Source organism: Marmota flaviventris, chromosome 12 (genome assembly GCF_047511675.1).
Source record: "Marmota flaviventris isolate mMarFla1 chromosome 12, mMarFla1.hap1, whole genome shotgun sequence".
Taxonomy (NCBI): Eukaryota; Metazoa; Chordata; class Mammalia; order Rodentia; family Sciuridae; genus Marmota; species Marmota flaviventris.
Window position 1 is genome coordinate 10,285,260 of NC_092509.1, and position 27,577 is coordinate 10,312,836.

The following is a 27,577-nucleotide window of genomic DNA, read 5'->3' on the forward strand; positions in this document are numbered from 1 at the left end:
TCCTGCATTTCTCCTTGCTGTCCCCACCTGTGAGTCTGGGCTGAACAGCTGCTCTAGACATGGCCTGGGGGCCTCCAGCCTGGCAGCCCTGCTTCCTCCTGGAGCCCAGCTCTCCTGCCGTGGGGTGTCTAGGCTGTTCTAGAGAAGGAAGCCCTGTGGAGGTCCCTGGAGGCAGCATGGCGGAGGGAAAGGCCACATGCAGAATGCCAGGGCCTCAGGACCAGACACCTGCACTCTCCATGGTGTGGCCTTGAGGGTTCCGAGTGGAGAGAACTTAAGACTTGAGACTCCCGTGGCCAGTGCTGTTGGCCAGGCTGTGGGGCAAGCAGCTTGCCTGGCCACCTGTTTATGGGAATGGGCCACAAATCCTTCCCCCCAACTGGCCAGCCAGCCTTGCCTGGGGTTTTTGGTTCCAAGAAGGCTGAAACCCAGGGCTGTCTTTCTAGCACCTGCCAGGTTGGTTGAGCCCTGAGAGGAACTTTTGTCTTCTAAGAAGACTCTAGCACTGAGCTGGAGGCACAGGTGCATGTCTGTCCCTCACCTGGGTGACCTGGACGTGCATGGGTCCTGGGGGAAGTAGCAGAGGCTACCTCTGCCTGAGGCTGGTGTGTCTGCAGCACCCCCGCCAGCACCTCTACGGCTCTGTCTTCCTGGAGGGGCTCCTTTTCAGTTGGCCCGGCTGGTTCCTCGTTTCGCGATCAGTTCGGGTTTCCTGTCCCCCCAGTCTTGGCAGCTGTGTGCCGGTGGGAACTGCTGTCCTCGTTGGATCTCCTTGATGTCTTTCCATCCATCTCTCCTCAAAGGCAGGACAAGTTCAGTGGTTTGATGTGGTTGACTTTCATACAATCAGAGGACCCGAGACCTGCAACCTGCGGGTCACACTTTCTTTTCAGGCTTAATTTGTGGGAGGTTCACTCGCCCAGCTAGCACACCAGCACACGGGAATGGCTCCTGGAGTGAGCAGTCTCTGAGCTCATGGGGAGGTGGATGGGTGGGAGAGGAAGGAGCATGTTTGCAGAGTTCCAGCCCAGGGCCTGGAGGGCCTGGGCAGGCCGAGGGCTGAGCCCTAGGGACAGATGTGGTCCAGCTATTGAGCCACTGCTCTGTGCACAGGAGAACCTGTCTTGCCGCCCTGAGATTGGCTGGTGGCTTCCCTCTATTCTTTTGTGTGCAATCTGGTTATGTAGTGGCATTCACAAATGTTCATTCTCCTTTATGCAAAATGCATTTGTATGTGTTAACTCATTTTGGTCCCTGAAGCTGAAGGGGAGCTAGCTTTAGAAACATCCCCAAGTTGTGGCCCAACACGGGGAACATAGAATCTGTCTTCTTAACCGTGCCTAAGTGTGCAGTCTGAGCATTGAGTGTGTGTCTGTGCAGCATCCGTTTACCTACTCCAGAACCCTCTCCTCCCCCAGGCTGGCTGTCCCCACAGTGATTCCTGCGGCTCCAGAGGCCTCTACTCTGCTGTCGTGCTCAGCTTGTGTACCTGGAGTCATGCGGGTCTCTGGTGCTGGTCCTCAGGATCCTCGTGTGGCAAGGGCCTGAGTGCTCCTCCTCTTGAGGCTGAGCCTCTGTGACGTGTGCATGGATGGCGCCTGGAGTGAGCGCTTGGATCTTGCACTGTTCTTCCTTACATTTTAACATTAAAACAAAGCTCTGTACCTTGTCCTCCAAGGGAGAAGAGGGTGCCCTCTCCTGGGGGAGCGCTGTAGGACATGCCCTGTCCCCCTCCCAGGTGCAGAGTCTTCAGGTTGTCCTCTGCCAGGCCACAGCTGGTTCTGCTTCGGTTTCAGCAGCTAAGAGAGTCAACGTGTAGGAGCACACTCTGGAAGGAGTGCAAATGCTCTAGTCGTAGCCAGTTAGTTCTGAGTGTTCATACCAGATGATAAGTTTTCCAGTAGCGACTTGGCAGGTTTGATTCTAGAAGCTTCAGACACGTTATCCTCACTCTGCGTGGCCAGAATTAAACTAGATGGGGCTGTGTGTAGCTCTTTGGTCAAAGCCTGGCCTGGGGCCGCCAGATTCCCTGGCCTGGGTGGAGGAGGGGAGCCATGGACTCTGCTGCCTTGGACACTTCCTCTTCCTCCTTGGGCTCCCCTCCCTGTGAAGTGAGAGGTCCATCTTGAGGGACAGCATTGTTTTCAGGCCATATGCTCCTGAGTTGCAGCGTGTAGGTTTGTCTGTCCGTTCCCAGGGTACACTTGCTGAGGCCTGACGGGGTTCACCAAGATGTGTGCTGGACACGAGGTGGTTTATCTGAGGTGGACCTGATGGGCCAATAGACTCAAGCAGGCCAGACTCTGTCTAGTGGAAGTGCTCCCGATCTCAAGTCCCTGTGTGAGAGGAGGAGCCCAGAGCGCCAGTAGCCTTGTTGGCCATGGCTTTCACCTTCTGAGCAGAGACCTTCAGCTCCTATAGCTCCTGTTCCTCCCTGGGGCTCCAGCCCCTGCCCGTGCATCTGCTGGCTGAAGTGCCACATCTGCCTGCACAGGCCTGCCTCCTCAAGGGCACCATCTTGCCCGTGGCCACTCATGGGCACAGGCCACTCTGCTTCTTCCTCCATGGTCTGGGACTCCAGACCCTGACATGAGGGCGTGGGATGGCAGGAGCACAGTGGGGTCAGCAGAGTCTGGCACATGCTGTGTTACAGTGTCTCGAGACCTTCGTGTGCTGGTGAAGTGCTTCCCCAGGCCCCGGTGTCCACAGCCCTGCTGCTCTGCCTGCAGACCTCCACTCCGGGGAGCCCTCCGCACATCTAGGTTGGTTCCTGAGAGTCCTTCTGGGATCTGGCCTCTCAGCGTTCTGCCTGAGAAGGTCCACTGTGCATTAGCTGTGATCACTTCAGTTCCTGGGGGGACATCTGCCATGTGGTGATGGCTGCCAAGCATGCTGTCAGTCATGTTAGGAGCTGCTGTGGACAGTGTCCCTCTCTGCAACAGTCTACTGAACCCAGAGGGTTCAGTCCCCTTTGAGCCTGGAACCCTCAGGAAGGATCAACCTCTTCCCATGACAGCCTGTGGGATGTCCTGAGGCCTAGTGTCAGGTCTGCCCAGGAGAGTACTTGGTTACTGGCACCCTGTCCGCCACCGTCCTGGCCCCTCCACACTGCATTACCAGCTCCTCGCCGTGTGCAGCATGAAACCGGAGTCAACAGGTTGTCCAATAAGTGAGTGACGAAGGGCCAGGTCCTGTGGCAATGGTAGTTTTCTGAGACTCTAGGGAACTTGCCTAAACACTGTTTTCTGAATTTGAAGGCATGTTTAGGGATTTCTCAAATGGCTTTAAAGGACATGGGTGGCTGCACTGGCCACAAACCTGGCCCTGAGGGTGTGGGGACACCAGGGTGGCGCTCCATCCTCTCAGCAGTCCTGGAGGTACGGGTGTCTTTCAGCTAACGCTGCAGATGAGCAGGCATCAAGAGCAGAGGATCACAAAGACCTCAGGTTAGAGCAGCATCCTGCGAATGCAGGGCGTCCATCCAAAGCGTGTATGTGTGCATGTGTGTTCATGCCAGTGCACACGCGTGTGCAGACATGTGTGCCTGTGTAGGGAGTGTGGGAGGCATGCTCATGCACACACCTGTGTCGTGCTCACTCCTAAAGGTGGGGCGAGCAGGATTGCGAAACCCCTCTGCAGGTGATGTGGACAGACTGTCCAACAGAGGAACTGATCTTGGGCCAGTGGGCTTTAGGGACTGAGAAGACTCAAAAGAAGCACTATTTCCCTGAAACACAGGCTGACTCTCCCTTCTGAAGGTGGGAAAGGGGATGCTGGACGAAGCCCCCGAGGGCAGGTGGACGTGCTTATTATTTTGGGGTCTCCAGCGCCACTTGGCTACCCAGGATTCTTAGGCTGGAGAGGAGCAGCCCAGGGAGTGCCTGCCCAAAAAGGCTGCAGCTTCCAACAAATGCAGCTGTTAAGCCTCAGGAGTGAAGCTGTGTATTGGAAATTCTTTGCCTCTCAGCCTTAGCACTGGGCTTAATTCCTGGGAGAGCTCTCAGTGGAAGGCTCACTCCTCAGGGTTCCATCTCGGAGTCCTTGAAGGACTATTGTTTGCCAAGGTAGATGGACATTGCGCCTATGCCTCCAGGGGCTACGCAGGCCTACTGGGACAGGCGTGGCCTTGGTGTGGCAATTCATCAGAGGGAGGGAGCAGATTACATCCCTCCCGGGCTTTCATGGTTGTTGAAGAACACAGACTCTGGGGAGTGACAGCATTGGTGGTGGACAGTGAGCTGCTGAGGGGCAGGGAGTGGGTAGGCCAGAGGAGGAGTCGGGCATCCTCAGAAGGTAGCTTGGAGAAGGTGCCCTAACTCTCCTGGCCTGGGAGGAGTGACGTGTTTACCTGTTGTAGCAGTGACACCAGGAGGTGGTGATTTCCTGAGACTGTTCAGAGCAGCGCTGTGGAACAGGCTTCACCATCCCATCGGGCTGCACCTGGAGGCCAGTGCCTCTTCTTCCAGCTCAGCAAGGCTGCCCAGGAAAACCTTAGGAGGAGCTGTTTGCAGAGAGGAGCCAGCTGCATCCTTCTATGATTTGGTAATCATTCCTTGGATTGCAGAACCTGGACGGAGTCTCCTTGTGGATCTCAGTCACGCTCTGTGTCTCAGCTTGCACATCAGAGGACCTTCGTGCCTTTCCATCCCCAGGCACCCTGGCGCAGTGGGGACAGTGCCCGGCTTCCCATCCAGGGAAATTGGCCACGGGCTTCAGCATCCTGCCTTCCCTTCCTGAAGCACCCCTTTAGTCCCTAGGAAAGGTGACCTTGAGCTGGTTTCCATCTTCAGGCTCAGACTGGGGAGAAAAACCAATCACCTGCCTGGTTGGCTGTGGTCAGACGTGGGTGGCTGCAGAGTGGCTGCAGCGGCGCTGTGGGTGGGGGTCTCCTCCCACGAGCTGGCTCCATGCAGCTTTGTGTGTGGCTGTGGGGAGATGCTGCTGGCCAGGCAGGAGCAACTCTGGAGTGATGGGTGGAGCAGGGATCAGAGGCACCCCACCTCCAGTAGGCCATCTGAACCTGCCCCAACGTGCTCTCTGATTGAGGCTAACTGCACTTGGGCCTGATGATAATTGTGGGCTTTTTCTTTCTTTTTTTAATGCCATCTACAAGCCTTCCTGTACCTACACACAAACCCTACTAGAGGTGGTTCCCTCTGTGGTGCGGTGCCCTTGGAGTTCATGTGCAGGTGCCGACAGAGGAATACTGAAAGGTGTGGCTGAGTATGCTATAGACAGCGTGCTTGTCCTGGAAGCGCAGGAGGAGGAGGAGGCTGCCACCAGGAGCACGGTGGAGTGATGAGACAGATGTGTCTTTGTAGTGGGGTGAGAAGGATGTCTCTGAGGGAGAGTCCAGGGTGCAGTGCTGTGTGCAGCCTGCCTGTGCAGAGCCGAGATGCAGTGGGCACCTGGCTTCTCTGCCCTGCTCCACTGCTCCAGACCCCATGACCTTCCTGGCTAGGTGTTCACTGCTTATTCTCTACCTTGGCCATCTGTGAGGCGAGGGCAGCTCCTCTTCAGTGAATTAGTGAAGGTGGGTATTTGAAGGTGCAGCTTGTCAGGATGGGCATCACGCCCACTTGCTCTGCCCGGGCCCTGCCCTCTCTGGCTCCTCCTGCTCTCTACTATGTGCACACTGGGCAGGAAACATGCCCCTTGGATTCTCTCTGGGTGTGGGCAGACCTCTTGCTTCATATTCTTGTCCACAGCTTGGGCCCCTCTGCACAGTCTGACAGGCCCCGCAGCCAGGTAGGCGGGGTCGCCGACAGGACCCCTTGGCTGTAGTGGGGCTATGGGGGGTTGGGGGGCGCTGGCTCCTCACAGCCTTCCTCTGTAGGCAGTGGTCCTCCTGCTTGGTGGCTGGACATGGGAGTCTTACCTGCCTGGCTTCCAGCTGGGTACCTCTCTAGCGGGCACCCTTGCATCTGAGCCTCAGTCTCATTTGGGAAGAGAAGTGACAGGTGTGCCACGTGGGGTGCCCCCAAGGCTGTGCCTGGTGCCCATGCTGGCACCCTGAGTACAAGTTGCTCTTCTTGAAGCTGCACCTTCAAATACCCACGGGCCTGCAACCCCCAGAATCCTGGGCCCCGAGAGCCCAGGGGACAGCTGAAGGACCCTGCTTGTGGGTGACCTCCTGTCTACAGATCATGCTGTCATGCAGAGGCTGTAGTTCACGCTAGGTGCATTTAGTGTGTGTCTGGGGCTGCACGAACGTGCTGGGCTGGATCCTGTCCTACTCCTTACCTGTGGGTAGGGGCCAGGCTCACTGCGGGAAGCCTTCAGACTCTGCCTGTCCCCACTGCCCCACCCGCCTCGTCCCTTCTGCCGCTGGCCTGTGATTGTCTCCACAGTGCTGGCTTTTCCTGCAGCATAGCCCAGAACCTGCTGTGTTCACCAGTGGCTGTTCAGGCCTGGTCCTCGTGATGGCAGGCAGTTAGGGTTGCTGTGACTTTGTGCCTCGGGAGCAACTGTCTCCTTAGTTCTACCTGATGGCCTGCCACGGATTGCTCACCCACTGGGAGGCTTCCATCGTGGGCCGTGTGGGCTGTCCCAAGTACTGACAACGCAGCGAGTGTCAGTGTGTGAGGCTCCACCACGCAGCGTGCACACCACTCTGGTAGGTGTGGTGGTGCCCTTGCCATGGTGGTCCCTTCAGTGTCACTTGCATCCGAGTCACAGTGAGCCAGACTCTCTTGCCAGAGCCTGAGGGCCTGGCACAGTGACCCTGTGTAGTGACATGGTGCTGGCCCTGCCACTCTAGCCTTGGCCCTCCACTGTTTCAAGATCTAAACCAAAGGTCTCACCTCCCAGGGTCACTCTGAGGACCAAACAACAGACCTGGAAAGTCGGCACAGTGCCTGGCATGAGGCTGGTGGCAGCTGCATGACAGCCTGGCCTTGCACCTAGGGATAGGTGAACAGCAGACGCATGCAGAAGGACAGTCATCATCATCTAGAGGACCAGCGGACACAGTGTCACATCTGCCATTCCAACAACTCAGGAGACTAAGGCAGCAGGATCCCAAGTTTGAGACCAATATGAAAAAACTAAAATAAAAAATTTGAACAGTATTTTACAACGTTAGAGCCTTTGTTTATTGCTTTTTAAATATGACTTATGATACTACAGGTTAAGAGATACACACAAAAGTATTTACAAACACACACAAAAATATTTACAGATAAAATAACAGGATTTCTGGGTCCACAGATGGCAAGACAGCCCCAGGCTGAGGGGCTGGAGCATGCCGCAGGATATGGGTCACACCACCACATGGCTTGCTTGGAACTTCTCCCCCAAGGTGTCCCTATGGCCAGCCCTCCCAGAACCATGTCTGTGGTGAGGCCCAGGAGGAGTGCCACCAGCCCACAGTGGTGTGGAAGGAGCAGTGGGCTGTGTGTGGCCACCCGGTGGGCAGAGGGCAGCAAGGCTGTGGTGGGAACGTGGTTCCAGGGCTGCCCTTAGCTCTCAAGTGGGCTGCAGACTCTGAGAGCAGGTCAGCTGGGGTTGGCAGCCCGAGGCATGCACAGGCAGGGAGGCGGTGCACCTCCTGGGCATGTCGGTGGGCGAGGGGCCAGCTGCCTGCCCTTCTCCTAGGAAGGCTTTCTCCTTGGATTGAGGCTAAGGACGAACCCCAGGTCTGAGGCCTGCCTCTCTTGGCTGGTCTCTCTGCGGCATGGAGGGACGAATTGCAGGAAGTCTGGTACTTTTCCTGATTCTTACCTGTGCCTCTTAACAGTTCTTCTCTGCGGTATGGGGTCAGTCCAGGTACCCACTGGGTGCAGGAGCGTGCAAGGGTACCTGTGGGTGTCCCTGCAGAGCATTTGAAGGCCCTGGCAACACTGATTTTGTCATCTGGACATGGTGGTTGGGGATGAGCTGTGGATTTGGTATGTGTGTTTGCACGTGGTGTGTGGTCCATACCACTGTCTGCACATACCCCTGACATTGGCATCCGCTGAGGCTGGTTGGCATCTTGGTATGGGTTGTGGCTCATTGAACTCTTGGCGGGCTGTGAAAAGGCCTGTGACCTCTCGTTGGTAACTCCTTTGGGCTCAGGTCGAGGTGGGCTGTGCGGTGGCTACTCGTGCGGAGGTGGCTGTAAGGGTGTGCGTGTCCGCAGAGATGGCGCCCTCCCATGACCTTTGGTCTTGGCAGGAGCTGCAGGGTGTGCAGTATGCCCAGAACCCTGCTGCCTGGCCATGCTGCTCAGAGCCTCTGAGTTTCTAACCAAGGATGAAGTCACCAAGCATGGCCACCCGCAGTGTCCATGCTTTAGGCTGAGACTGGTTGCTACCCATTTTCAGAAACAGGTGCTTGCCGGTGGGCCCAGGGCCTTGGAGCCTGCTGTGGAGGTCCCTGCAGCCACTCGGCGACGGCTTCACAGGGGGCAACTCCCGGGACTGGGTGGCAGCAGCATATGCTGATTGCCCGCGTCTTTGCGAGAGTCTGGGGTTCGAAGGTTCTGACCTGTACCACTGGTCTGCATGCATGGCCAGCGCAGTGCAGTCATCCATCCAGTTCTGCCTCCCATCTCCCCGAAATCCTGCCTTTAGCCGTCTTGCCAAGGCCACGTCGAGGCTGGCCTTCACGGAGCTCCTAGAGGCTTGTTCCACTTGCAGGCTCTCTGCATATTAACTGAGGCCCCACCGGGGTCTGGGTTGGGGTTGGTGTCTGGGCTTGCTTGTGGTCCTGAGCTAGAGAAGGGCCTTGTTCGAGGACCCTGGGGGTCGTCCCTTCTCTCCGGCATGTGCCCCGAAGTGTCAGAGGAGCCCAAGTCATGATGGGTGGAAGCCTCTTTCTTCCTGGCCCTTTGTCCCCAGCCTCTCTGCTCTGGAAGACCCTTTTTTCTCTCAGGATGGCCTTCCTGAGCCTCAGTCCTCCCCACCTGTGCCAGCACCCTTAGCCCCAGCAGGGACCACATATGCCTCAGTGTTTGTCAGAGCTGTCTGGCTTGCTCTGGACGCTGGGTCAACGGACAGCTCTGGTGTCAGTGGTGCTCTTCAGCCCCTCCCACAGGTGCTGATCTTAGTCCCTCAGGTCCCCTGTGGGTGCTGGTCTCAGTTGGGTTTCCTGTCACCTCGTTCTGGGTGCATGTGGCAAGTTGTGACACCTTTTTTGGAGGGGCAGGGTACCAGGGATTGAACTCAGGGGCACTCGACCACTGAACCACACCCCCTAGCCCTATTTTGTATTTTATTAGAGACAGGGTCTCACTGAGTTGCTTAGCTCCTTGCTTTTGCTGAGGCTGGCTTTGAACCCATCATCCTCTTGCCTCAGCCTCCTGAGCCACTGGGGTTTCAGGTGTGCACCACCACACCCAGCTGGTTGTGACACTTTTGCTAATGTTTCCACCAGACTTGTTTTAAGCAGGGAGTGTGAACTCACATGGTCAGATTCTCACAGTTCCTGAGTTTTCCATCGTCTATTGGCTAGGAGAGCCCTCCGCACGTGGAGGTCAGGTGGTAGTGAGTGCTCACGTGTCCTTTCGGGCTTGGCTGGCTTGCCCTTCATCCTCCTGAATTTGTTTGGCATTTGGAGTAGAGATCACCATTGTCCCCCTTCTGTGCTGGTCCAGGCACAATGGCTATTTGAAGGCTTCGAGCGGCCATCCCGGTGCTGGGCTGGGGGGATGGCGGTGGGGGTGGGACCGGCTCCTCTTGAGGCTGGGGACTGGCTCTTTCCAGCCCTTCTCCCCTGCGATGCTCAGGACGTCTCACTTGTCTTCTCTGCCCTGTGACAGAAAGCATCTCTGCTGGTGGCCTGCACTTCAGTACTGGGCTCTTCCCACAGGTCCAATGCTGGAGGGCCCAGGTCTGGTCCAGGCTCCTGGACACACCTCTGGCTTTGCCTCCACTGGAGTGTGAGCCCTATGAGCTGGGACTGCCCACCTCCCTGTCGTGGAGGTCATGCAGGCCAGCTCTCTGAGGGTGTTGACAGTCCTCTTGATGGCAGTTCCAAAGCCAGGGGATATCACTGTGCACCCAGGTGCTCAGAGCTGAAAGATGAGCCATCATTTTACCTCCAGGGAGAATCAGTGGAAGCCCATCCTGCACCTCTCTGAGCAGTTGACAGGGGCCAGCACCCTGGCTCACTGGCGCTGGCATCTGGTCCTGACGCTTGTGTGAGTGTGCAGTGGGGCTCGGGCTCCGGGGTTTGGAGGACAGTCCCTGACACCCACGTTCTGTTCTCTGATGCATGGTGTCTTCATGTTGCAGACTCCCGAGCTCCACTGTCTCTGTGACTGCTCTGGGCCCATCGCAGGCAGGACCTGTGCTCCCACTTTTGTCTCTACTCTGCTGGTGCAGGAGTGTAGACCCTGCTGAGCGGGTTCTTGGGCCAGAGCCACAGAAGCTGCCAGACCTGGTTTCCAGGTGGAGCTTATACCAGGGGCTAGAGACTCAAAGCCCCGTGGTCCATGCTTCTGCCCCCGGGACAGATGGGATTCTTGCCTGTGGCAGGCTTGGCTTTATTGCTGCGGACCTGAGGCTCAGCCTTAGTGTCCTCTTCTGTCAGATAGAATGAGAAGACACCCCATTGCCATGTTTTCACTTCCTTCTGCCTTCAATAAGCCCAGTTGGCCTGTGCCCCTTTCCTCGGTGTTGGATGGCTGGCCCAGGCAGGGGGCTTCAGGAATGTGGCTGAGCCTCACTGGAGCTGTGGACTTATGCTCCTAGGTGTTGAACCTGGTGTTTCAGAATTCCTGAGTCCAGAGGATTGTCTGCCATCAGCTCCTGATGGGAGCTCCAGCAGGCATGTGGCCACCACCTCCTGGACCCACAGCCTCCACCTGAGAGGTCACACTGCTGCCTTGCCAATGAGCTGTGTTCTGGAGCCTTGGGAACTAGGGTGTGGCAGCCCCTCGAGGCATGTGTGGGCACAGTCACCACCATGGCCTCCACAGCAGAGTGAGTGGCATTCGCTGGACCAAGGCCGTTGGCAAGAGCCGCTGAGCTGCTTCACAGAGCAAAAGAAGGCTGGCCGCCCCTCCACCCGCGTCACACCCTCTCCTCAGGGAGCCTGATGGCACTCAGTGAGCACCAGCAGGCCTCAGCCTTACCTGCCTTGCTCCCCTGGGCTCTATCATAGGCCTCAGGAAGGCTGGGTCTGCTCTGCAGGGCAGGGAGCCACCAGAGGGCAGACACTTGCTGTGCGCAGGCCAGCAGCCCTGGCTGGCGGAGGGCCTGCCAACAGGGTGCAGCTGGGGGTTGTTGGCCAGGCAGCCTCCAGGGCCGCGAATCACAGTTTTTCTTTCCCTTCATTAATGAAAATCGAGTCTCCTTTGGCTTCTGTTGACTAGGCTTTGGAGGTATTGTCTGAAGCCCAGGAGGAAGTCCTTGCTGCTCTTCCCTAGAGCCTTAGTTTTGATCTGGCAGCAGTTAACACCTCATCCTGATGCCTCCTGAGTCCTTTCTCCCTTTATCTGCTGGATTGGTTTGGTGATCACGCAGGAGGGTAGCACCCCAATTTGTATGCCATGCTCTGCTTGCATGCCTTGTCCTGATGGGGACACTGGGTGCAGAGCTCAGCAGCATGTCTGCTGAGACCCTGCAGCACTCAGCTGGCCACACCCCTCTTCCTGAGCAGGTGGAGGACCCTGTCTTGGAGTCACATATTCAGGTGAGCAGGTTTGGGTGAGAACCAGGGTCAGTGCCAGCTGAAGGTCTCAATCTAGGTGCTGAAGCAGTTGCCCTCCATGTGTGTCCCTCGTGACGAGGTATTCACCTGTCTTTGTCACTGCCCAGCCTCTGCCACTCAGGCCATGCTGTGACTGTGTGGCGTGGCCTGGACTTGCAGGTCCTTACCTCCCTGTTGACAGCCTTTGAGTCGTGCTGGCCCTGGGCCTGGTGGTGTGGACACAGGTGTGGAGGCCTTTCTTTCCCAAGTGTGGCAAGCTGGGGCAAACCAGAACTGAACAGCCCAGATCCAGTGCGTGGGGACCCTCTTGTCAAGCCTGGTGCCTGAGTGACAGCAGCTGCAGGTGATGTGCTCTTGAGTGTGGGCAGAGGGTGGTTGTAGAGGCCAGCCCCCGAGTACCCGTGGACACAGCCCAGGTATGTTGGCAGCTCTTCTTCCTCCTCAGGTTCCTAGTTTCTTGGGAATGGTGTGGTGCTGGACACCTCTGTCAGGACTGGTTCTGTGACTGGGGCTGTACTCACTCACTGTGGGCTGCTGCCTGGTACAGCTGAGGCTGGCACAGCCTTTGCTTTCTGTTCTGTGCTACTGGACCCTCGGTTGCCTGTATTGCCAGGCCAGTGGCCCTTCCACCAACAGTAAAGTGGCAGGAACGTGGCCAGTGCAGAGGACAGGCAAGAGAGGGCTTTTCCTGTGTGTGCCATTCCAGGGGGCTGCACACAGGGCAGCGAGCCCGAAGGTGGGCAGCGTAGGGCCTGTTAAGGGAGCCCGATCTCCACATCTTCTTGCCTCCACCTTGTGACCCAATGTCCATGGCCTTCTGGAGATGTGCTTGTCGGGTCGCTGTGGAAATGCCTACTGGCGTGAGGTTGGTGATGGCCGTGGCCTCCCAGGTCCACAGAGCTGCAGAGTGCTGCAGTGCCCAGGAAGATGAAGTGCTCCAGCTGAATTTAGGTACTGGGCAGCTACCCAGGCCAGAGTCAGTGCCTAGCTGCCATGTCCACACAGCCAGACAAGAATCTTCTGCTGGCCATGCTGCCTGCAGCTTCTCTGCTCCCCAGCCTCCCTTTCCTTGTCCTGGGGCCAGCTTCCTAACTGCCAACTCATCTCTGTCCCTAGGCAGCGGGGCTGGCCTCTGGTCTTCAGCAGGCAGGGGCAGTGTGAAGGGGCGGCTTGTGCTCAGGGGATAGATCATCCTGCCAGTTGTGCTTCCTAGTTGGATGGTCTCTGTTAGGGTGTGTGTGTAAACGAACAATAATGTGGCTGGGAGGTCTGGCCGGGGACTTGTCCTGCCTGGCTCTGCTCCACTGTGCACCACCCCCTGCCTCTGGACAGAGTGTCTCGATGGCCATGACTGCCCTCCTGAGGTAGTGCGGGAGCTGTGACCTCCCGTGTGAAGCTGCCACCTGTTGCTCAGGAAATTCAGCATCAGGTCTGGGAGTGCATGAGTGTGCCTGGGAGAAGCCCCGCTCCTCCGCCTGGGTCTGCCGAGTGGCATGCTTCTGCAGGTGTGCCAGGCATTCTCTCTCCTGTGTCCTGCTGCTCTCCCGCCTGAGGACAGGGAGGGACCTGTCTGCCCAGTGTCAGTGAGTGCTCGAAGTTCAGCAGGAAAGCGATTCCAATGTGGCTGTCTCTCCATTCCAGTCACTGGGGGTAAGCGTGTGTGGAGGGTCCCTTGCTCATCACCCAGCGATGCTATTGGAAGCAGACTCGGTTTTCCTGGCCCTTCCTGGTGGCTCTGAAGAGCTGCATCCTTCCGGCTCTGGATTGGTGCCAGTGTTGAGAACATCTCACAGCCATGGTGAATGCATGTGTTGGAGCAGCCCACAGAGACCTGGAGCATGTAGAACACGCATGACTGCTGGTGGTGACCCCCAGGGCATGTGCACCCTCGCTGTGATCCTTTCTCTTTCTTAAAATGGTGAGGTGCACCGACCGTAACATTTGCCACTAGGCTCTCTGAGGGCTGCTGCAGCTGGTGGCATTGGGCATGTGCACCATGGTCCCCCCACAGCACTCTGCCCAGGCTCTCTGAGGGCTGTTGCAGCTTGCACAGCCCAAGCCTATGGCCCCATCACTTTCCATAGGTGGGGCGGGCCCTGTGCCTTCACCTCCTTCCTGAGACACTCTTCACCATTTTGCTTCCTGCTCCTGCCCTTGCTGGTCAGCTGCTACTTATCCTTCTGCCTCACCTGGGGCCTATGGGGAAGGCCAGGTTTCCCTGACTGCCCACAAGTGGTGCATTTTGTGTTCATCTTAGCACCAGCGTTCTCTTCCAAGTGGCTGTGCACCAGGAGAAAGTGCCCTCCGTTGGAGTGAGCCTAGTTCCTTGCCCCTGGCTGCTCTTTGGAGCAGCAGCCTATCTCTAGTAGCTGGTGGAGAGCACACTGCTAGCTTGGTTTGGCTTCTGGGGCCTTGGGACCCTGAGTCTGAAACCAGAGCCCACTTGTCCCTTCTTGGCAGGGGCCTCTGGGTGCTGGGGGACCAGACACTGTCTCCCCCTCAGTGATGAGCAAGGCCTGGGCCTTCCTATCTCTAGCTTTGTCTCTGCATCTGAAAAATGAGGACAGAGAACCTGTAGTTTCCCTGGATAAGTTTATTACTTGGAGTATTGCAGGGGACAGATGAGGCAAGACACCAGGTAGGAACAGGAAGCAGGTTTGTTTGGCTATAGCCAGGTTCAGAGGGCAAAGCTTTCACTATAATCATTCAATCCCCCTGAACCTGGAGTTCAGGGAGTTTCAGAACTTTATACCCAGCATGTAAGAGGAGGGGCTCAGAAGTTCATAGTCTGCAGAAGTTCACATAAAAGGAGCTCTTTCTTTCATTGTTCTAGGCAAGTTAACCCTTCAAGGACAACACCTGAGAAGGGGAGAGCTGCTTCTCCCCTTTCCTTCATCCCCCTGCCAGCCGTTACCATGGAGCCCAGTTGGTAACTTCTTTTAGAAATGTAGACATCTGTGTGAAGCCCAGCTGAAGGCCAGAGGCCTTGTTAAAGGATTTTTTTTTTTTTTTTAATCACACTTTACATTTGCAAACACACTTCTGCAACCTATACTGGATAAATGTTTGAAAATCTAGTCAAGGGGTGTTTAGCACCTGGAGTGCTGATCTCTTCCAGGCCAGTGGCCAAGTAATAGAGCAATAGGAAAATAGGAAGTTTACCTACATTGAACTCTTTTGTAGAGACTCTTTTGCTGATAGTCCTAAAATCAATTATGGTAAAGGTTTTTGGAGAAGCTTAGTTAAGATTTTCTGTGGAGGAGGGGGTGCTACTACAGGAGAAGTTGGTTGTGTAGCAGCGGCAGGAAGCAGCTCAGGATGGCCACTGGCAGTAGCAGCGGGCATGGTGTGTGCACCTGTCCCGTTCCCCACATCCCATGCCAGGTGTCTTTACAGAGGCAGGTGCTGTGGGCCGAGGAGAAGGCATTGGTTTCCAGCACTGGCTCCTCCGGGCTTGGGCAGCACGTTGTCCTCATGGCCTGCTAAATGTTCGCCCCACACACTGTTGATGGGTGTGGCCTCCCCAGGCCCCAGTTGTTGCTCTGCTCACCCAAGTATTTGTGCCACACACGAGGGTGGCGTGCTGGGATGTCCTGCTGTGCCCAGCACCACTGCTGTTCCAGGACTCACCTGTAGACGGCTATTCTTCATCCCGTGCGTGAGTTGAACTTTGCTTTCAGTGACGCCAGTGCCAACCTTGAATCTGGCTCCTTTAGACAGCCCCTTGCGGGAGGCAGTGCTGCACCTCGATGTCTGGAGGGTGCTCATCCATCAGTGCAGTGGGTGGTCAGGGATGGGCAGGCCACAGGAGCGGCTGTGGACATGGTCAGCGCTTCTCCACCTTGAGGCTGCTGGAGTAAGGTTGGGGAAGAGCTGCCTTCTTGTGCTGGTTCCAGAGAGCTGGACCTGATGGCTCCTTCCTTGTACCTAGAGTGACTGTGACTTACGGGTCAGGCCAGGCTACTTTTGAAAGCCGAAGAGGATGTCCTGATGGTCCATGGAGATGGTAGTTACCACAGCTGGGTCCTGGCTCGTCCCTGCGAACAAAACTGGAGGATACAGCTCCTCTCACCAATCTGCACAGATGCAGTACGACCTGTGCACTTGTGGCCAAAGCTGAGGATGGTCGGCTTCCGAGTGGGTGGCTCTGGTCCTCGCCACATGGGGGGGGGTGTCATGCCACAGAAGTGCTCCTGGTAGTGCGATCTGCCATTCCAGCGCTGTGCGGGTCCATTGCCCAGCATGCTTTTCTGGGAAGGGGCTGGCATACTTTAAAGCAAACCCATGTGTCGTTTTCTTGCTTTGCCTCAAAGAGAGCGCCACTAGCCTGTGTGGTTGTTCCCGTGCAGGGCAGGGAGAAGGCAGCAGTCAGACAAGGGGCTTAGGGCACTGTCCTGAGGAGCAGGGGAGCTTGGGAGCAGCCAGCTGACATGCTGGGGGCGTGGGGTTAGTGGGGGGAGGGGCTGGTGTCCCTAGGGCGTTTCCTCTGGAGGGGGGTCCCTGAGGGTGTCGGGGTTTGTAGCAGGTGGTGGCATCCCAGGGCCATGGGGTTCCCAAGGTGGGGGCCCTGAAGGCAGCCTCTGAACCTGCTGTGGGTTCTGAACCGTTGGCCTGCAAGCATGTCCTTGACAGCTGATGATCTCCCTGGGTCTTGAGGGAGATTGCCTAGTGAGGTCACCCCCCATGTGCGTGTAGGCCCAGGCCCAGGTCCAGGCCCAGGCAAGAGGTGCCTGTGGACAGGGGCTGAACATGTGGCCATCTGTCCTGCTGCCGTCTGCACTGCCTCCTGTTGCGCCTGGAGCACCCCCACCTTGTCCTCCCACCCTGGGACAGCACCCTTGCACTGTCTCGGGTCCCTGGGGCAGAGGCCACATCTTCCTTGGTCCAGGCCACTGCAGTGCCGAGTGGCTGCTGCTGACCTGTGGGCTGTGGCTCGGTGCTCCGGCGGGGCTGTTTTTCTCTGCCACTCTGCAAGCTTATGTTCTGTCTGGGCTGGAAATGGCATTTTCCCTTCCTCCTCCTTACCAGGAGGCAAAAAGGGTCTTTGTGCTTCTTATGTGTGGAGGTGGACGGAAGGCAAGGAGTCGCTTCCCAAGCAGGGGACCTGCTGCCTTGTGGGCAGAGCGTGTGTGGCTTCCCCCTCCAGAACTTTGTGTCAGCTGACCTCATGTTTCCAGCATCCCCTTAGTGTCCACAGCATTTTTGTCTCCTGAGGAGGTGTCCGTAGGAGGCTGTTGCGCTCTCCATGACCAGACTGGGCCAGGGTGTACGTGGCCTCCCCACACTCAGCCAGCCTCCTGAGCACACGTCACACAGGTCCTTGCAGGGACCGGCATCCTGCTGCCAGAGAACTGCCGGATTCCAGGAGAGGAAAGGCGCAGAACATGTGCTGTGTGGCGTGTGGCCAGGACCGGCCCCCAGTGGCCTGTGCTTCTTGGTGGTGACGTGTAGCCTGTTTTTGTTGGAGGTGATGCCTGGCTCATGTTCCTTGGAGGGGATGCGTAATAGGTGTTGCAGATGACAAGTGGCTCTGGCCCTATCTGAAGCAGTGCTGTCTCCTTAAGGAGCAGGAAGGCCTTGCACACCTCCACTCCCTGAGGTGCCCCTGGAAGACCCTGCTTCTCCCATACTCACCTCATGGCCTGTGGAAGGGACAAGGAGCCCTGTTGGGTGCTACTGAGGCCTTTTGCTTCTCTAAGTCAAGTGCCAGACGCCAAAGCCAGGCTGGGGGAAGTTCTTTAAGTTCTGAGTCATGACCCAGTTTTAAGTAGAGCCAAAACACAATTTTGGAGGTTGGTGTCAGTATTCAAACAAACAAACAAAGTTCCAGAGCACATCATGTTTGTAAAAGCCTTGGGAACTTACGCCATGCACTTGGGTCACGTGACTGTGTCTGCATCAGACTTGCCTTCCACTGTGGGTTTTGGCAAAATGTCCGGAAGCTGTTGGGTCTCGCGCATGGCTGGGAGGGGGCTAGTGCTCATGTCTGACCAGTAAGGGTGGCCCTGAGCCCCCTTGCCCCTCATGGACAGCTGCTGTCTGTCCCTCACTTGGACTCTGAGGTACTCCCGTGGTGGTGACAGCAGTGTGTGAGCACCCCTGCTCTTCCCATGCCTAGGCAAGGGACATGGCTCAGGGACAAAGTGTCCCTGGGTTCAATCCTTAGCGCCTGCTCCCTCCCTGAGGCTTCCTGCCTGGGCAGAAGAGCCTCCGGAACCTCAGGAAGCCCATTCCCTTGTGTTGGAGAAGGAACCCACCTGGGCTGCTTCCTTCCAGAGGCAGGCCCTGGGCACTTGGGTGTCCTTTTGAGCCAACAGCTTCATCTGAGGACACTGTCTGAGCTCCCAGCCTCCCAGCCCCGCTTGCTTTCAGACTCCAGCTGGGGTCTCTGCTATGGGGGATCCTTTGTCAAACACAGTAAGCTCAGTCTGGTAGAACTCTTAAGGGTGGTTGGTGCCTGTCCCTCTGAGACTTGCAGAGGCACCATATGGGACTGTCCGCCAGGTGGCTCCAGAGTGGTTTCTCCACCACCCATTGTTTGGGGAGATTAACAGGCTCCTCTGTCAGAAAGCTGCTGGGAGCTCTGAAGCCAAGAGTGCACCCTTCCTGCTGCCGTGGATGCTCTGCGCTGTTGAATCCTTGGTTTTGTTTTGTTTGGCGCTAAGGATTGAACCCAGGGACACTTTGTCCCTGAGCCATCTCCCCAGTTACGAGGTCCTGTTGAAACGAGCTGGATTGTCCTGTGTGTGGAACAGCAACTTCAGTCATGCACGCTGTCCTCCATGTGGGACCTCCATGTCCACCAGTGCCTCAGGGTTCCTGGAGGGATGGCTGGGGACAGAGGGGAACTTTGCCTAGGTTTCCTGGTCCTTGTTTGGATCATGCTTTGCATCTCCATGGTCCAGAGATGCTGAGGACCAAAGGCCAGTCGAGTGCCAGGAGGGCCCTGCTCTTCTCAGGGGACAAGGTTGCTTTGAAGACCACACCCAGCATCAGGAGGCTTGGGGGCAAGTGTGACCTCAGGGTGCCGCACTGCCTAGCGCCAGGCAGGCTGCATGTGGTGAGGGTCAAGGGGGCAGGTGTGTGTCCATGGAGGAGACCCAAGTCCACCTGCCACCTATGGATAGGCTGACTTCTCCTCAAGGACTTCACATTCTTCTTCCTGTGTCTGCATCCTCTTTTGTGGGCGGAGCTATTCTGCGTCTTGAGAAGGCCAGGAGGGATCACGGGCGGGACTGGCAGGAGCTTCTGGCCTCACCCAACCCGCCATGGCCCTGCTCTTCTGGCCTTGCCACACCGTCTGTGGGAGGAGCACCCACCTGCTGGGGCCCAGCCCGGTGCTGCTGGGGCTCTGGCTTCAGTCTCCTCAGCCACCTTCACTTGGTCCATTTCCTGTCCAGACAGCGGCTGCTAGTGGTCCAGAGTCTCCGGAGGGCTGGGAGGTGGGCAAAGCCGCAAAGCCACAGCAGGTAGGCCAGGCATGTTTAGCTGCGTTTGTCACCGAGTAGCGTCCGAGCTGCCAGCTGCAGGTGGTGCCAGGTGTGCAGGAGGAGGAGATGGCCTTCGGGCCACAGAGGCCATGTGTGGCTGAAGAGGCACCAACTGTGAAAGATTACCAGTACAAGCCGCACTCACCTGCCACTGGGAGGGCTAGGCAGAGGCCCGGGTGCCAGCCTAGTCCTAGTTTGGGGTCAGATGGCGCCCTGAGGCCTGGCTGGAGCAGGCTCCTCCTGCACCATATATGCAGCCTCTGCTTGTCCCAGCAGTGGCCTCCTGTGTCCTGCTCACGCTCCTCCTGCTGCCCCAGGCCCTACCTGGCCTCCTCTGGTTCTCTGGCCCATCTCCAGAGTGGAGTCTGAAGCCTGGGCCCTTCCCCTGGCCCTCCTTCCTCCTGGCGGCCAACCTGCTCCTCTGCCTTGGTCCCGGCCCAGCTGGCCTCCTCCCTGTACCATGTGCCACCTGGCTGCCTGGCATCTCCCCCATGCCCTCTGGCCTATTCCCACCCTGCAGGCAAAGTGATGTTTCTGGATCACAGCTTCAGACTGCATAGCTGTGACCCGACTGCCTGCCTCTGCCTATGCACCTGGCAGCACCTGTGCCTTGTTCTGCCTCCCACAGGGCCCGCCTGCAGGAGCTGACGTGGCCACACCGTGCCCCTAGACAGGCAGTCAGTGGTTGCTTCCCCTTAGCCTGGCTCTTCACGGGGGAGAGGGAGCTCCCGCGTAGTGGCCGCTTGGCTCCAGCTCAGCGGCACCCAGGGCCTTGGCGTCCTCCTCTGTGAAGTGAGGCTGTGGTAGCGATGCCGGAAGAGGAGGCTTAGGGTGCTCTTGGATGGGCCTCTTTGTGTGTGCAGCAGCCCCGTGGGGTCACTCCTCCTCCTCCTGCAGGGCTGATGGGTACGGTTCTGACTTCGAGGCAGGACCAGATGTCCTTGGGGAACGTTCCCTTAGAAATATAATTTTAGATTTTGTTTCTTTTTCCTTTTGTACCAGAGGATACCCAGTGGCTCTTAACCACTGAGCCACATCCCCAGCACTTTTAATTTTTATTATGAGACAAGGTCTTGCTAAGTTGCTTAGGGCTTTGTCAAGTTGCTGAGGCTGGCCTTGAACTTGCAGGCTTCCTGCTTTAGCCTCTGAGTAGCTGCAATTACAGATGTGCGCCACCAGGCCAAGCTATTCTTGGGTTTTTGTGACATATTCAGAATATGCATCCTGTGACTTGGCTTCACTTGAGCACTGGCGTCATCCCATTCTGACTTAGGAAGGGCCTAGCTTCAGCTTATCACCAGCTGTGCAACCTGGACAGATTGCCTGACCTCTTTGGTTTCACAAATTCTTACTACAGGACCAGAACCGTGCTACGCTGGGTCTGTCGGAAGGGAGGCTCCCACATGGGGAGGAAGAAAATGTTTACTGTTTGAGGAAACAGAGATGGTTGAAGTAAAAATGTTCAGTTGGACATTGCTACAGATAATGAGTTGATTCTAGAGTGACAGGGCAATGTTGACTTTAGGTTTTATTCCATACAAGGTTAGATGGTTTGATCCAGTAGCCAATGTTAGAGGAGGCCAGATGCCTGAGGGGGAAATTATTAGCCACAAAATGCTACAAGCAACCACAAAATAAAAATCAGCACTTAATTTAAAAGTCTGCACGGGGACCCTGGCAGCGCTACACCTGGCAGATTGAGTGTTACAAAGCCCATAGGGACCAGTGTTCACTGCTGCAGGTGTTGGCTCCTGCGTGTTTGCCTACATTGTTGCAAAATCATTGCCAGGAGTCAGTTTCAAGTTTATAACCAACCAAATAATCTCACTAGTATCTCTTCCGGAATCTTTTGGAGGGGGAAATTTCAGTTGTAACACAGACACATTTTAACATGTTTATTACCGCCTGGGATCGACCACCTAACTACCAGGCACCTGTGAACTGAAAGGCTGTGTGCCGGAGGGGATACCCTCCCCCAGTGGGTGCCCCACACTGTGTGCTTCATCCGCCTTCCCAGGGCTGTGCAGTAAGAGACTTCATGCTTTGCTCAGCTTTGAAAGCCAGGGAAGGACAGGCTACTTGAGGTGGGGGGCTGCAGCCAGCTTCCCTTCAGTCACAGCACCCCTCAAGTAGGAAGCAGGTTATCAGCAGGGAAGCTGCACTTGGAGTTGGAGTCTGCTGGCCCAGGCCCCAGGAATTGCCTTTCTTGCCGATTTCACTGTATACCATGAAAAGCCAGCAGTCTGTGCTGGCCCACGGTGCCTGAAGCAGGGCAGGAGTGGCTGGGCCGCAGGGATGGGTCCTGCCACACAGCATCCCATGTGTGGATAGCAGGGGCCCAGGGGCTTCTGCCTGGGTTGCGTGAGACCCCTTCTCCCTTGGTGCACAGAAGTCAGGTTGAAGAGTTCTGTAGTCATAGAGCTCTCCCTTGGCGTGATCCAGTGCTGACCAGTGAGAGCACATTGTTGGCCCAGATGAGTGGGATAAGTCTGCTGGAGCCGAGTCCTGCTCAGCCTTCACACTCGGTATTTAACCTCAGCTCTGCTCCATAGTTGTCCCCAGATAGCCCCAGGCCCCTGCCCCATGGCTGTCCCCGGCCAGCCCCAGGCCCCTGCCCCATGGCTGTCCCCGGCCAGCCCCAGGCCCCTGCCCCATGGCTGTCCCCTGGCCAGCCCCAGGCCCCTGCTACATGGCCATCCCCAGCAGGCCAGGCCTCTGCTTTATGGCCATGCCCCAGCCAACCATAGGCACCTGCTCTATGGCCATGCCTGGCCAGCCCCAGGCCCCTGCCCCATGGTTGTCCCCTGGCCAGCCCTAGGACCTTTCCCAGGCATCAGTGGGGTTAGTATGGGCCGTGTAACTGCTGGAAGGGCTCCAGGCTCCTCAAGAAGGTGCCCACAAATTACTGGGATGTCAGCGCCACCTTCGCCTCGTGGCCATGACTACTGCGTAGCCCTCTGCCTGTCCCACACACCCTTAGAGTTGTCCTGTGGGACCAGGTGCGGACCTCCCTGGAAAGGCCTCTCCCACACTCCTTTCCCTGGCCTTGGGCCATCTTTGGGCTGTCAGGAGGGGCCTTGGAGCTCTCCTTGCTTACCGTTGCAACCTGGGGTCTGCGGGTGTCGCAAGGCATAGTGTGTGGAACGGACAGCTGGAGGCATGCTCACTTGGTGTCTTTGTTCCCCCAGGAGGACTGGAATGAAATCGACCCCGTTAAAAAGAAAGACCTTCACCACAGCAACGGCGAGGAGAAAGCACAGAGCGCGGAGACCCTCCCTCCAGGTACTGTGCCAGGCCAGGCTGAGGGCTGGGCTTTGCTGCTGGGGTGGGGAATGGAGCTCCTGAACCAGCTGGACCCTGCCCAAAGCTCGGCTTTGCTGCTCTGGCCTGGCCACTGGCAGGGCCCCCAGCAGGGCCACAGAAGGTGGTTTCATTGGAAGTTTACTAGGGGTGACTGAAATTTCCTGAAAGAGAAAGTGGAATGAAGTAGAAAATGCGACAGCGTGTGTCCATTTGTGGAAGTTTAGAAAGTAGGCTTTTTAGAGTATATTTAGTGTGCCCACACGGGGGCGCGATGCGGAGCTCCTGTGTGCCTGTGCCCCATGCACTCACACTTCCCCGTGCGCTGGCCGGGCTGGAGTGGGCGTCTGCGCCACCGTGATTTGCATGGACCCCTCTCTGGCTCTGCCTGCCATTGGGCCTTCTGCGGGTTTGACCCAGCCTAGTGGCATGCCGCCATCTCTATAGTCTTGTGGACCAGGCTCACTGCCTGAGAGTCCCCTGTGCTCTGCCTGTTCCCCTTCCCTGGAGCCCAGCTCTGTGCCCTCTCCCCAGCTCTGTCTTTCCCAGGGCGTCATGGCTGGGGTCGCGCAGCCTGCAGGGGCTTGTTGCACTGGTGCTGTGTGTGAGGTCCCTCTGTGCCTCTCCTGGCTCAGTGCCCCTTTCAGCAGTGGATAACAACCCCTTGTCAGGATGGACCACAGTTTGTCCACTGGCCTGCTGAGGACTCCTGGTGGTAGTTATTAGGAAGCTGCTGTAGACGTCCTGAGGCTGGTTCTGTGCAGCATAAGCTTTAGCTCGCCTCAGCCCTGCCGCTCAGACGTGTGGGAGGAACATGTCCTGTCTTGAGGGAAACAGCCAGATTGTCCTCCACGGTGCCTGGGGAAGGACAGCTGTTGCTGTGTGCCAGGGCCTCAGCAGCATTTGCATCAGTGTTCAGGAATCTGGCCCCTAGCAGGTGTGCAGTGGTACTCCCCTGTTCTAAGTCGTGGTTCCCTAATGTCGCATGGTGGGGAGCGCCTTTCCGTGGGTATTTATCATCTGTGTATCTTTTTTGGTAAGGTGTTCCTGTCTTGTGCTCACTTTCAAATTGGGTTTTTCATTTTCTTCCCACGCTTTAAGAGTGCTCTGTGTATGCTTTCTCCTGTTTTCCATAACCACTGATCTCCCTGTCTGTGACTTAACTTCTTATCTTCTGATGGTCTTTCCCAGAGCACAGTTTGGGGGAGTCTCTTTCCACCAGACTCCCTCTGCTCCTCGTCCAGGACTTGTTGGCTGCGTTTGCCTGTGCGTTGCCTGCTGCCTGCTCAGTAAAGCTAAGGTGCTGTCTGTTCTCTTGCTAGCCCCACACTGTCTTGGTCATGGTGACTTTACTCCTCTTTTTGATCTTGGGTTTTTTGCTGTTCCATGTGATGTTTTAAACCTGTTTGTTGATATTCACAAAATAACTTGCATCTTGATTGAGGCTGCATTGAACTATAGGTGAAGTTGGGAAAACTGACATCTAATAATATTGTATCTTTAAATCCGTGAACATGGGGTACCTCTCCATTTATTTAGTTCTGTCTTACCTCAGAGTTTTATAGTTTTCTTCTTACATATTTTATTAGACTTAAGCTAAATATTTGATTTATTGAGGTGCTAATATAAATGGCATGTGTGTTTTAATGTCTGCTTGCTCACTGCTGATATAAAGGGAAGTGATGAACTTTGGCTTTTCACTTAGTATCTCACAATCTTGGTGTGATCACTTACACAAGGTTTTTTGATTCAGACTTTCTGCATAGACAACCATGTCATCTGTTAGCAAAGACAGTTTTATTTCTTCCTTCTCAGTCTTTACACCCTGTGTTTTTCCTGCCTTATTGACTAGGACTACAGTAGCATGCTGAAAAGGAGCGGTCAGAGCAGACATACCCTCGTTCCTGCACTTGCCGTCCAGCAGGATGGCAGCTGTGGTGCCGCAGTCCGGCTGCAGCAAAATAACCCGGGGGGGGTGGGGGGGGTGGGGGGACAACTTGTGTAGATTGATACACCAGGAGTAGGAGCCGTTTATTGCAGGACAAGAGCAGTATTTATACATTCCACACAGCTTATCTAATTAGCATAAACTAGATACATCAGTCAACCAATAAGGAATCTCCACACTTAATGGCTTGTTTTTGTTACTTCTCAAACCACTCCCTCTGGCATTTTGCCAGGCACCATCCAGACTTGTTTACGAACTCTAACATTCCCCTGGCAAAATGCCAGGTGTTATTTTGACTTGTTTACAGACTCTAACACTGTGGGTTGGCTGTAGGTCTTCCTTATCAAGCTGGGGAAGTTCCCCCTCCATTCTTAGTTTTCCCAGATTTTCTGTGGTGAGTGATGTAGGGTTTTGTTGAATGCTTTTTTTTGTATCTGCTGATATGATCATGCAATTGTATTTTTAGCTATTTGTTATGGTGGATTACATTAATGCATTTCATTTGTCCAGCCAACCTTGCATGACTAGGGTAAATGCCACTAGTTGTAAATGCCACACAGTTGTTTCCATACATTGTTGGGTTTGATTCAGTAGAATTTTATGAAAGATTTTTGCTTATGTTTGTGATAACAGATGTTATTCTGTAGTTTTCTTGTAATGTCTTCCTCCGCTTTTGGTATTAGAGATGTTTTGGCCTCATAGGATGAGTTGGGGCGTATTCTCTTCTGCTTTCATCTTCTGAAGACCACTGTAGCGAATTGCTAGAATTTCTTCATTGAATGTTTTGTGGAATACACCAGTGAAAACGTCTTGTGCTGTTCTGGAAAGTAGTTGATGATGGGTCCAATATCTGTAACAGACACAGGCCTCTTCAGATTGCCTGTTTCTTATCCGAATTGTGATAGTTTGTCTTTCAGAGATTGGTCAGTTTCATGTAGGTTATCAGATTTGTGGGCAGTAAATTATTTGGACTATTCCTTTTGTTGTCTGTGGGACCTGTGCTAATGTCCTTCTTCCATTTCTGTTGTTGACCATTGCGTCCTCTGTCTTTTTCCCTTAGCCTGGCCAGATTTTTTGATTCATTAATTTTTCTCTGTCAATTTCCTCAGATTGCTTGAATTGATTTCTGTACTAATTCTTATTATTTCTTCTGCTTATCTTGGACTTAAACTTCATCATCTTGTTCCACTTTTTGAAGATGAAATCTTGGGTTTTGACTATTTCTTTTCTAATACAGGCAGTCAGTGCTGTCATTTTTGCAAACGTTTCTTTCATTGCACCCAACAAATATGGATAAGTGGAATTTTCATTTTCATTTGATTAAAAAGTCTTTAATTTTTTTTCTCAATTTTCTTTGATGTACAGGTTATTTAGGTATGTATTGTTTAATCTCATTAGTGTTTGGGAATTTTCCATCTGTCTTTTTGCTGTTGATTTCTAGTTTAGCTCCTTTGTGATCTGAGACCTGACATTTGGTGTTTTCTGTCCTCAACTTGTTAAGGTGAGTTCCATGTCCCAGAGCGTCTCCTGTTGTGGAGAAGGTTGCATGTGAGCCTGAGGAGTGTGTTCTTTGGTGTTGCATGAAGTAGGCTGTGGGTGTCAGCTGTATCCTGCTAGTGTTGCTGCTGTTCCCAGCTGCTGGGCCTGCCATGTGTGCAGGAGGTCATTCAGGTCTCCAGCAATCACGTGAACTCTTCCCCGCTGCTTCCAGGTTGTGGGTGTTGCCTCTCATCTGAGTCTCACCATGGATTTCTGTTGCTGGGACTGCTGTGTCCTAGAGTATTGGCCTCTTTGTTGTACGACATCCCTCTTTGTCCCTGACCTCTCCTGGCTCTGAAGTCTGTGTGTCAGATGCCATTGCAGTGGTTCACACCCTCTTCAGTGGTGACGTGGCAGATTCTGCTCCCTCTTGGTATTCTCCATCTCAGGTGTCTTCGTATTTAAAGTGGGTTTCTCTTCATGTCAGTTAGGCTTGGTGGAAACCCCAGCAAGCCGCCTCTGGTCAGTTTCTCCCGGGGCAACATGTTAAGGGCAATGCTGTAGCACATGTCACAGTGGCTCCTCCTTCCCCTGCCAGAACACAAGGACTTCTGCTCCTACCCTTACTATCAGGACCTGCGAGGGTTTATGAGTGCCTCTGGCTGGGTTCCCTGAGGTTCCCATGTCTATAGATGGTTCACACTGAGCTTCTAGTACCTCATCAGGTGTGGGGCAGGTTCCTGCTAATGGGTGTGTGCTCCTGTTTGTTCTCCCAGTCCCACTCCAGCCTTGGGGTCTTGCTTCCCTAGGTCTGTACTTGTTACAGTGGAGCGAAGGCTTCCCAGTTCCTTATGTGCTGTCCCAGAAGCCCAATGTCTTCATGAGGGGAATTTATGTGGTGAATTCATGTTCCCTTCTGTGGTGGGGAAAGCACCACCCTAAGAACACAGGCCCTTCCTTTGTGTGCCCTCCTCATTCATTATCCCAGCCATGGCAGACATAAGGGCTGTCACCATCTCCTCCAGGCTTGGAGTGCACCTGCACTCCAGACCCAGGGGCATCACCATCCCCTTCCCGGCTCCAGTGTCCCTGTGCTCCGGAGCCTCACAGTGGATTTCCGGGTTCCAAGTGCCCCTGCTCACCAGACACAGGCACCTCATCATGGATTTCCAGGGCTCCCCTGCACCTGTGCACCAGGTGCCTCACCGTGGATTTCTAGGCTCTGGGTGCCCCTGCTCACCCAACACAGGTGCCTCACTGTGGATTTCCAGGGCTCCCCTGCACCTGTGCACCAGGTGCCTCACTGTGGATTTTCAGGGCTCCCCTGCACCTGTGCACCAGACACAGGTGCCTCACCGTGGATTTCCAGGCTCCGGGTGCCCCTGCTCACCAGACACAGGTGTCTCACTGTGGATTTCCAGGGCTCCCCTGCACCTGTGCACCAGATACAGGCACCTCACCATGGATTTCCAAGGCTCCCCAGCACCTGTGCACCAGGTGCCTCACCCACAACAGCCTTATGAGCCAGGTGTTGCAGGACAGGGGCTCCTGCTTCCTGGACCCCAGCAGGAAGACATGGCTCTGGACCCCACCCCACATGTTTGTGGATTTCCAGGGCTCCCCTGCACCTGTGCACCAGGTGCCTCACCATGGATTTCCAGGCTTCCCTGCACCTGTGCAACAGGTGCCTCACTGTGGATTTCCAGGGCTCCCCTGTACCTGT

The 27,577-nt window shown here is 55.5% G+C and overlaps 1 protein-coding gene across 1 annotated transcript in view; it reads left to right on the forward strand.

Moving 5' to 3' along the window:
• Positions 1-27,577, forward strand: part of Galnt2 (polypeptide N-acetylgalactosaminyltransferase 2) — an 87,129-nt gene that overhangs the window by 18,271 nt on the left and 41,281 nt on the right. Inside the window, exon 2 of the mRNA XM_027947963.2 lies at positions 22,316-22,409. Within this exon, the coding sequence (XP_027803764.1) occupies positions 22,316-22,409 (94 nt within the window). The remainder of the gene's footprint in view (positions 1-22,315; positions 22,410-27,577) is intronic.